This window comes from Chrysoperla carnea, chromosome X (assembly GCF_905475395.1).
Source record: "Chrysoperla carnea chromosome X, inChrCarn1.1, whole genome shotgun sequence".
Classification (NCBI taxonomy): Eukaryota; Metazoa; Arthropoda; class Insecta; order Neuroptera; family Chrysopidae; genus Chrysoperla; species Chrysoperla carnea.
In genome coordinates this window covers 36,829,559-36,840,305 of record NC_058342.1, presented here as the reverse complement: position 1 = coordinate 36,840,305, position 10,747 = coordinate 36,829,559, and the positions used below count along the sequence as shown (strand labels likewise).

At 34.3% G+C, this 10,747-nt stretch overlaps 1 protein-coding gene across 2 annotated transcripts; it reads right to left on the bottom strand.

Annotated features, from left to right (window-relative positions):
• Positions 1–344: 344 nt before the first annotated feature.
• On the bottom strand, positions 345–9,941 carry LOC123302259 (solute carrier organic anion transporter family member 5A1-like). 2 transcript variants are annotated; one of them, XM_044885118.1, is made up of 11 exons: positions 9,265–9,941; positions 8,021–8,141; positions 5,565–5,925; positions 4,734–4,934; positions 4,562–4,669; positions 4,254–4,490; positions 4,023–4,187; positions 3,307–3,678; positions 2,637–2,853; positions 1,996–2,333; positions 345–1,921 (listed from the first exon to the last, which is right to left on the bottom strand). In XM_044885118.1, the coding sequence occupies exons 1-11, from the start codon at positions 9,606–9,608 to the stop codon at positions 1,758–1,760; spliced, it is 2,628 nt and encodes an 875-aa protein (XP_044741053.1). In that variant the 5' UTR covers positions 9,609–9,941; the 3' UTR covers positions 345–1,757. The 2 variants fall into 2 exon arrangements, with proteins under 2 accessions (XP_044741053.1, XP_044741052.1); XM_044885117.1 differs by having other exon boundaries at positions 4,734–4,949; positions 9,265–9,940.
• Between the last annotated feature and the right edge of the window lie 806 nt (positions 9,942–10,747).

The window sequence follows — 10,747 nt, the reverse complement described above, 5'->3', positions numbered from 1 at the left end:
TCTGTGGACATTGGAATGTCTACTCGAAATATAGATTACTTCCTATATTTTTTAGACTCGTGAAAAACGTGATGGAAATAAACTGACCAACGTGGGCGTGTCTATGAGTGAAGATAAAATAATCGATATGTTGAGTAAAGAACTCACAGTGGAAAGTTTCAAAGTGTACAGAAGCTTTACCAGCGCCTCCATTATTTTTAAATATATATTTTTTTCTGTATAAATAAGTGATTCTTTTTTTTTTTTTTTGTTCCAGTGCTATCACATTTAAACAGTTCCAAAAAGTACAGTATGAATCATGAAACATTCGCTTCCATTCATATCAAATTTTCTTTTTTTTTTTAAATTTTAATTACACATAATTATTTTTTTAATTGCACATTAATTGTGGCTAAAAATTCAGTTATTTCGAGAGACATCGCTACCTTCGAGAAGAATATATTTGGAAAATAACCAAAATCGGAAATGGAGCAATGTCAAGTAAGGATTCTTAAATTAGGATTTTAGCCACATAGAGAGATTCTTTGAGAGTCACAGTCACAGTCACAGTCACATGATTCATGACACATGATTCATAATGTAATATTCGACTGATCGATTAAAATTTTTAACACAGATATTTTATACCCAACAAAAAGGATTTAGGAATTTATTACATAGGTCATAATGGGTCAATGGGTCACTCACGGACTTCTAAACACCAATCATATCAGTGGCGGATTTAAAGTAATTCGTACGTTTTGCCCCTCTTTCAGTGCCTTTTCATTTCTAAGATCTAAAAATTGAAATTTTTTCCAGAATAGAAAAACCGTTGAACAAAATTTAAATTGTGAGGTGATGTAATGTGCTTGTATACATTTTTGGGGGGTTGCAACACGCGAAATTTATTAACTTTAAGTTCAGTTTAAGCCCTTTTTAAAAATTTCATTGTTTATGATTTCGGAGAAACAATTTACCATGAATGAGGAACTTTGAGCAACTCCATAGCTTGTTTCAGTTTGTTTTTTTACTGATCTTTTACTTTTCTTCAAAGAATGGTGTCCTATTAGTGAAAATTACCAAATTAGAGTCACTAGGGCAACAATAATATTTTGGGCACGCCGCCGATCACAAAGTTCACTATGAAGTATTATATTACGAACGAACGCGATCGAGTTTTACGAAAGTATTGTTGTTGGCCACCCTGCCCTAGGGACTATGTCTCTTTAGTCCCGTTAGATAAAATGTACATAACGCTGTGAATGCAGTGAAGGCATTAAACCATAATTTTGGCCATTATTTATAAATTTTGCAGGTAAATAAGTTGCAGTAATAAGTAGTACGATTAGTAAATCGACCACTGCCAATGATTTTTGATGGGGGTTTTGGATCTGGATATTAAAACACCATCTATTTTAAATTCTATCATGGATTGGATTGAACTAGTTATGAGTTTAATTGAAAAACTATTGCTAGCCTAGCTACGAACGTCCACTGTCCAGTCTAGTTACAAGTCCAAAAACAACAAGAAACTGTTGAGTGTGAAAGTTGCAGTTGCAAGCTTGATTCACACTGGACTGAACTCTGGACTGGACTGGACTGGTAAAGCTATTGGTAAAAACTATAATTGAGACTCACAGCCTGGTTAAAAAGCCCCAATTTAACAGATATTTAACTGACTGGATTATCAAATCGCGTGTGGCGTGTCTTGTACGATTTTGGGCATACATTATAGGAGAAAAATTGGTGAGAAAGGCGAGGGATTGTTTAGAAGGTCTTTAGGCAGTTGTTGTGTTGTTGATCTCCTGACTTTGCGGAGAATTCAATGTAGAATTGCCTTCTGTGTTGTGCATTTTACTTGTGTTTTCAGTTGGTAATTGTACCGATGATTCCCGTGACGACATTCGAATTTCATCTTTACCAGATGTTTTTTCTTCGAATACTATAAAATGAAATTTCTTGTTATAGAAAAGAAAAACTCGTTAAGTCATATTTTCCCAAGAATCGCATACTTACACTTATCGAGACTGATTATGGAACCCACAATATCATTTGTTGTGAGAGCAGCGACATCATCAAGTGTAGTACGCCTGCGTACAAGCCACCAATCCATTAAAAATATAGCTAATGCAATAATTTTAATGCCAGCACATAATCCTACATAACGGAAACGGAATTGTTCGATATCATAGAGTAAACAACGTCCGCCACGTTCACCACACGTACTCTTCCACAAGATGCACGTAGAATCAATCAAATTACCAAAGAGTATTGGTGCAGGAATGTATCCAAACAGACGGAATATTACAAATTGCATTCCAAGTGCAAACGAACGTTCTTCTTCATTTACAGACCTACAAGAGAACAGACCAGAGCATAAGAGATTCAAGTTCGAACTCAACCTTCAATCTCTCCTTCGGTCCAAAATCATGCATTTCAGATTTATAAAATCATTCGTTTAGAAGCTACGATGCCACAGACAGAGACATCTACCGGTCAAGCTTAGAACACTCGTCTTATTTTGTCGGAGGTTAGCAAGAATGAATTTGTTTAGGAAAATTTCCCACTGAACAACTTTTGAATCTGAAATATTGTGTTTTTGGACACAAAGTCGGAGTAAGAGTAAGAGTAGTAAAGGTTAAAGGTTAAATACTTACCTAAGTACTATCATTAATAACGGCATCTGGGTAATCGCTACGATAAATGTCATAAAAAATAGTAATATTAAAAACGGATAAATTGTACGGCATGCTGAATTACAAGGACCAGCTGTAGCCACAGGCACCACAGTCACTTCAGCATAGTCGTTCTGTTGACTTTGTAGCGAGGCTGGACTCGCAACACCTGGCCACAAACTCAAATTTGCATGAATACCTAAAAATAATATTTACAAAATTAATATTCAAAATTTACCGAATCAAAGAATTGTTACGAGAAGTTTATCTTGATTACAGATTTAGAGCGCACTTTAGAAGGGTGGTGGGGCCCTTAATTAGAAAGGTAGTGGGACCCTTAACAGGACAGTGTCAATTGAACTACCACCTTCATAAGATGGGGATCTTTGATGACCCCCGCACTTGCAGAAATCTGCAGGGCGTTAGATTCAGAATGTTCGAGCATAAAACTCTTGGATTCATGAATCCTGGGAGAAATCCCAAGAGAGAAATTCTGTTTGGCCTTGATAGAATCCAATAACTTCATCTGATAGTTTGTTGTCAAGAAAGGAATACTGGACTCCTTGGTCTAGGTGCTAGGGACCCATTTAAGGGCACTCCTCTTATGTATTTACCTTCAAAATTGTACACATTGTACGACGAAGATACTTACAAGCACAATTCGTATAATTGGAGCGTGATGAAAAAGCAGTACAGCCTGCATGACAAGGACTAAAATAAGTGAGACCATTGTTGCCACAAACGGGTTCCACATCGTTCATACGGCACTCACAACCAAAATTACATGCGGCAGTTAAATTGACTTGAAACGGTTCAGTACGTGAACTATTATAATATGGTATAGTTGTTCCAGCCATCTTGACATTGTCACAACCCAAGAAAAATAATAATCCATAACATGACAAACAAATCACATTCGAAACTAAAACGAATTGTACGGCGCCTTTCGGACGTAGTTCCAAACGTTTCAGTAAACATCCACCCATAAAAATACCAATACATGCGCCAGGTATTGCAATTGACCCTAAAACATCAAACATAATTTTATATTGAAGTTAACAGTACTTTGATGCGCGCGCACAAGGTACAAACATGATTATTACATGTTGAAGTTAGTTACAATTGTTTAACACCATGAAGTTAGTCGATCAACGAAATGTCACTCACAATAGACAACTTCTACCAAGTATACAATCATACATGCCGAATTTCGACTTATTTGAACCTAATGGGGGCGCTGAAGATGCCCAAAAGTATATAGATCAAAAGATAGTGAACCCATTTCGTTAGATGTATAATTTTTTCGCTCCAGTCTAAATGTCCCCCCTCCCCTGTAAAGGTAATTAAGTAATTAAGAATGAAGCTTACCTGTAAAAACACTAGCTTGACTTTTGCCTAAACTAAATTGCGTTTCTAAATATTTGGGTAAAAATACTACAAATCCAGAAACAATAATTAACTCCATACATGCTCCAAGACATGTGACCACATACACAGGATTACATACAAGTCTCCACATGGAGCGCGGAATATCTGGAATTTAAAAGATCGTAACATTAAACTACTGCGTGTACGAAGATTAACGGATCAATAGATTACCTTTAATATCTTTGCCGTATCCGGTATCATTGTTGGTACATTGTTGCTGCGCACCATTATTTCCACTGGACGATGTTGCAGTTTGTGGACGTGACTTTTCCATTAAGCGTATTTTTTCTTTTTCGCGTGTTAAAGTCTTTGGAAATGAGTAGAATGGAATTGCTACAATAATAAGTAAAAGGCCGCATAATAAAAAACCACCCCACCACATTCCAATCCAACGATGATCACCTGGATCTGGAATCAAGAAATAACAAAAGAGTTACTTGGGAAATATAAGTTGAAATCGAGAAGGAAATGAAACTTACCAATTGAAATAGTTGCACTAGTTAACGAGTCCATATGAAACGATAACAAATATGCTCCCAGTAAAAATCCCAAAACGGGACCAAATGCTGCCATACTGTACATACATCCTTAAATAAAACGCCCAAAAAAGTTAGTGAGGGAATGTTATCGATAGACATAGGGAATTCTTACCGATATATAACGAAGCGCTGTCCGGACGTACATGATCGTCGATGTAAGTGGTACCTAGTGTGAAGAGGGGAGATCCCCCACATCCTAGAAGCAATTGTGCTAAAAGAAACAACATAACAGGTGCGGCTGTCGATGGAGTACCCTGAATACAATTATCTCCACGTAAATTATTATGAGGCGCTAGTGGCGGTGCTTGAAGGCCTGAAGATAGTCGACCTTTAGAAAATTTTTAAGAAAATCGAAAATTTTTATGAAAATGAGCAAATTTCACTCAATTTTCAAACAAATTCAAAACAATCAATTCTCGATTACCCATCTAACTTTTACAATCTAACCCCAAAATAATGGATCCACAAAATGGATAATCGAGAATTAATAATACTCCACAAAACTTGCATTCAATACCAAAACCATGGAGAGTAGAGAAGGAGATCGAATTCCATGTTAGCAAATGGCTGCCACAAATAAGATGTGAGTAGTGTTCCCTTTGTACCGGAATAGTTTTGGCAGTGTAAGTAATCACTTCATGGAGGGTAGAAGTATGGAGAACCATCCTAAATAGATGTTAAAATAAATAAGTTTCCGATTTAAGACATCAAATAACAGTTCAAAAATTGACCAGAATGGCGCTTGTATAGCAAAAGGTGTTAGATGTAATCTCCTCTATCCTTTTCTAACAACTTTGGTGCAAAAGGAAAACTAGCGACTCTAGTGGTACAAAAAGTAACTATAATTTTTACGATTACGTTTAAAAATTTTGATAATTTTCCGGTTTGACGAGGTACTGAATGAAAGTTTCGCTTGGATGATCATGGAGAAGTAAGAACTTACCTAAACCAACCATATCTTCGCGTAAACTAACTCCCCTACATATATTGTCATTTGTTGAATTATGAAAAAGTGTTGCTGAATTAGTTTCAGCAATAAAATGTGGTAATATAAATATTAAGGAGCCAATGCCCATAATAACAGCTCCAATTGCAATCCATACGGGTATGTGACGTCGACTACCCAAATATGAGACAAAGATCACTGTGATCACGTTACCAATTTCATATGATGACGCAATCAAACCAGATAAACTCGATGGGATCTCGAAACGTTTTTCAATTGTAGTTATCACAGAATTTATGTAGCCGGAACTAAGGGCTTGTTGCAGTGTTACGAGGAATGATAATAAAAATACAAATACCTGAAAATAAAACAAACACAAGTGTTCAGATCTTATCAGCAAAGTTATTGAAGATTAATACTAAGAAAGACTCTATCTAGCGATAGAAAAAAGAACTATAGTTTGTAACGCCCATAGATACATTAAAATGTAAAATAAAGTTGGTATCTTTTGCCTTTTTAGTCAATGAAAAAATCAGATGAGTCTAACGAGTATGGTTTACATTTTTTTCCGCGTGGCCCTGACATCTTAGCGTTAAAATCGAATACCAACAAAAAAAATCTTCACTCGATTCATATACTCAGCGCTGAATTTAGGGACACTTGGTGTTAGAAAGTCGGAAGATGAGAAAAAAGGTTAAATCCGACCCTGCTTATTTTGATTTTAATAAACTGATTTTGATTTTCCCTTTGAACTAAAGGAGACCACTGGAGATGCTCAAAGTTAGCGGGGAAAAAATTGATATATATCAGACATCCCCGAACACGACTCTACCCCTCATTTTTTACCTTCGATATAGCGTATAAGTCAACATTTTCGGGGGAAATATGACTAAAAATAATTTTAATCAACGGATTATAAGAAAGTGAGTCAAATTTTCGAAAAATAAATATAGCTGAGTATGAAATAACAACGGATCGTTTTTCCATTACGTAAAAATAATTATTCATTGATAAGATTTACAAAAATAATTAATTCATTGAATCAAATTTAATTAATTCTGATAAAATTGTGTTGTGTTATGTGAAATTTAATTACAGAGTCTCACAGGAATTATGGGCAATTCAATCGTGCTCATTGTTCAATATCAACTGAAACTATTTCTAATATATAAATAAATAAAAATTTTTGATTAGTACAGCTCCATAATCATGGTCATATCCCCCCCCCCCTTATTAAATATTTCTTATTATTATTAGAAGCTTAGTAGAGTGCTACCTTTTGAAAGAAAAATATCATCATATTCTCCTAAAATAAATTATCGCAAAGCCAACCCAATTTTTAAAAAAAACCAACCTAATTCAACCCAACTGTAGCCTAAATGAACAAAAATCAATTTAAATTTATAAAATTTTTTCCTTCAAATTATTTGTCTAGCGTGTTTTTTCCTAAGCGGTACATTTTTAGATCGTGAGTATATTTTTCGTCGAACCTAGACATAATAAGCTTGAAAATGGGGGGAGGGGTGAATCATGGACTTTGATAAAGGAATAAGAGAGGATAAGGATAGGAAAGAAAAAACCTTGTGGAGTAATAATATATAAGATAAAGTTTGTCTTGTAACACCCTGTAATAATAATCAATAGAACAAAATATCGATTATTTAATGTTTGAATAATAAGTGTTCACATGAAAGTTTTATTTATTTAGCTTCTACAAATTTTTTAGACTCGACTAGACTTTACCAGATTAACAAATTTCTGTTTTTGATAACCAAAATTCCTGTCTGCCATTTTCAAGAAAAGTCCATAAATTTCTCATACTTTTTTCAAAATTATCATTGAAATTTTTAGGCAGATTTTTCTTACAGGGGAAAAATGAAAGTTCGATCGTCAAAAAATAAATTGAGGCACGTGATCTGATCCGATATTTTGGATATTCTAGAAGTTGTATTTCTGTTAGTTTTTCGGACTTATTCCTTGGACCGCCATGTTTGACTATCAAATGTCAAAACTTTTATCCAATACTCGATGCTTGATTTAAGGAATGATAAAAAAATGACTCAATCATTTGTTTTTTGACATGACGTAAATAAAGAAAGATATCCACTCTTAAATAGCCACACATTCATAACTGATATTCCCATATAATACATACTATAAAATTTGCGCCCTCGTGAGTAAACAGTGACGTTTACAAAAAAATGTTTCAAACAAAAGTTGTTTATATTTTGATAAGGAACATTTTTTACATTTAAACTTTTGTTCTATCTCTAACGCTTTACAAGATGGGTCCTACAGACCCAAGACCCAATATGTTTTAAGAGCTTGAAGTATGAGTAATGGGGCTCTCAAATCAGCTCTGTACGTCAATTAGGACCTTAATTGAGGTCTGTAAAACTAAAACCCTTACAAAATTGTAAAAATATGTTGACCAAAAAAAAAAAATAGTTTACCTTAATTCCAGCATATTTTTGTAAGAACATGGGCCTACAATTTAATATTCCACATTCCTTGGAATCATCCAATAAAATATTGGAGCGTTCTGGAAATGTGACATGAGATTTTTCACGTTCCCTGCAACAGAAAAATAACAAATTCGAATAATAAAAACCGCCGGTTAGTTCAAAAATATTGACAATGAATGGATGCTTACTGTTTGGTAAAATTGAACATTTGTTTGTTTTGATTTGTAAGTGATTGTGATTACAAAAACATTTGCATACTAATTAATAAAATTTTAAACTAATTAATTTTAATTAAAAGTTGAAAATTAAAAAGAAATCATTTACAACTCAGTAATGTCGCTATCTTTATTTTTGTTTCTTTATCAAATTCATCATTTCATTTCACGTTTTAAAATTACTTTGTGCGACACAAAAGCGTTTTTAAAACGCTTCATAAACGCACTTAATTCAATTTACAAAACCCAAACCGGAACACCGAAAATTTTTGAGGTTTTGGAGTTTACTCCTTAAGAATCCATTTTCATATAAGGCGTCCGGTATCGACAAAGTATCTATTGTTTGAAACTGGCAATAACCTGACGGACACAGCACACATAAGAAAGCCGAAAATTTTTGAGGTTTTTGGAGTTTACTCCTTAAGAATCCATTTTCATGTAAGGCGCCCGGTATCGACAAAGCACCTATTGTTTGAAACTGACAATAAACTGACGGACACAACACACTATACAACACTTGAGGAGGAAACAACACACACAGTCGAAACTTACGACTTTTTACGGAGTACACTCTTTTGTAGAGTTTTCACGGAGTATGGGTAGGGTTTAAGCCACGTTTTGACGGTGAAAACGGGGAATTTCCGTGAAATATTACTGATCTTTTGACTGTATATCAATGGAGTATTGCTGTGTTCTTCTGGCGTATTTACGGAATACTTCCAGTCTCGGATAGTTTTGAAGACATTTTGCTAGTGTTTTCGAGGAATTTTCATGGAGTATTGTCGATGTTCACAATACCCCGTTCATATTCCGTGGGCATATCGCCAATACCACCATTAAACCTTTAAAACTACATCGATACCCCGAAATATAGGCGAATTTTTCGAAGTTTTGGTGGTGGCACTAGGAGATAAATAAATAAAAATCAAATTTAATAATAATAATTCCTGATTTGTGACCACTCCAGTAAGGAATATTAAACACGAAATTCGAAAATGAAAAATTGGTAGAACTTACCTATCAATAATTGTAGAGGATGGATTTCGACTATGGCATTTAATAACAACCGTTTCATGACAACAAGTTGTAGTCTTTTCTGTATGATCTGGTAAGTCTTCATCGTTATCTTCTTCGGTGGGTTGAGTTTCCGCATACAAACCAGTCATCGCATACATGGACTCCTGACGACGATGTCCACGTCTATGTTGCTGTCCACACTCATTGTTGGTCACTGTGGAGGATGTAGCTGATGTAGTCGTCGCAATTGCACTAGCTGGTTGTGGTTGTTGCTCCAATGAAGACATCGCACTCGTACTTTGTTTACTCTTATCACAGTTCGTTTTGCTTTCCGGGGAGACCATCTTGATTCAATTTTATAACTTTCAACTCAATTAATTATATTAACCATGATAAATTTCATTAAAATTTTCTAATAGTTTCATGATACTTCTTCAGATAGTCAATTTTCCTATAATTTTCTTGGGTAAATTGGCACTAAGTTAAAATTGACACAAATCAGCTGATGAAATTTTATCAAAATTTATGTTTTATTGAAATAAAAATATTTGTAATCGAATCATTATCATTTGATTTACATTTTGAATGGTTTTATTTAAAGAATTTTTATTAAATTTTCTTAATTTTGTTCACAAACACACAGCTGTTCAAAAATTACCATCACTCATTGTTTTTAGAATATGACGGAATTCCATTAGCAGCCTCACACACAACACACAGATTTTATGTGTTTTGTTATTCGTGCTGACATCTAGCATATGCACTTACTAACTAATTAAATACAGGTTCGTACTTCAAATTTTTATACCTTGTTCATTTACTGTTCAACATTATTTTATCCTTAAACGGCTTACTTTTTTGTTGTTAAAACGAGGTCATTTTTTATATTTTAATCATGATAAAAACTGAAAAAAGTCTTTTTTTGAAAGGGTCCAAACTTTTGCTTGCCATGTTAGGTCATAAAGTCAATAAAAACAAGAAATTCTTTTTTCGAGTAATAGAACATTTAATTAGGTCAAAATGTGATATTCAATCACTGTTTTTTAATAAGTAAGATTAAATCGTTTAGCGGATCTTCAAGCATTGTCGATCTAAGGCATGTACTGAGACGACGCAAACTTGAAAAGGAGCGTTCATTTGTCGCTGTTGTCACAGGCAAAACTGCTAGAATGCGAACCATTTAATAGACATTCGGAAACGCATCTTTATAGCAAATATCAAAATCTTCGAGTGAATTTTTGACACCAGATGTCACAGGAATCATCGTGAAAAATTGAATATTCTAGTTCAAAAATTCAAGCAAGAGTTTTCATCAAAATATTTCATTTTATTGAGAAAGGGACAAGCTAAATTTGATAAATTATTGCGATGATTCAAAATTCGATATATAATCTTCAACTGAATCAGCTTGTATATTCGAGCGTTGAGTCTATTATGACGCGAACCTTGGCTTCCGCGCTTCTATGTCGTATTCATCGGGGAT

What these genes read in the sequence shown, in the direction of transcription:
- LOC123302259 (XM_044885117.1), bottom strand. Translation starts at nt 9,608, where the DNA reads ATGGTCTCCCCGGAAAGCAAAACGAACTGTGATAAGAGTAAACAAAGT. An exon ending in TAGTGCAACTATTTCAATTG is followed by an intron (nt 4,491 to 4,561) that starts GTAAGTTTCATT and finishes TCTTGATTCCAG; the next exon opens with ATCCAGGTGATCATCGTTGG. An exon ending in TCAAGCTAGTGTTTTTACAG is followed by an intron (nt 3,679 to 4,022) that starts GTAAGCTTCATT and finishes TTGATGTTTTAG; the next exon opens with GGTCAATTGCAATACCTGGC.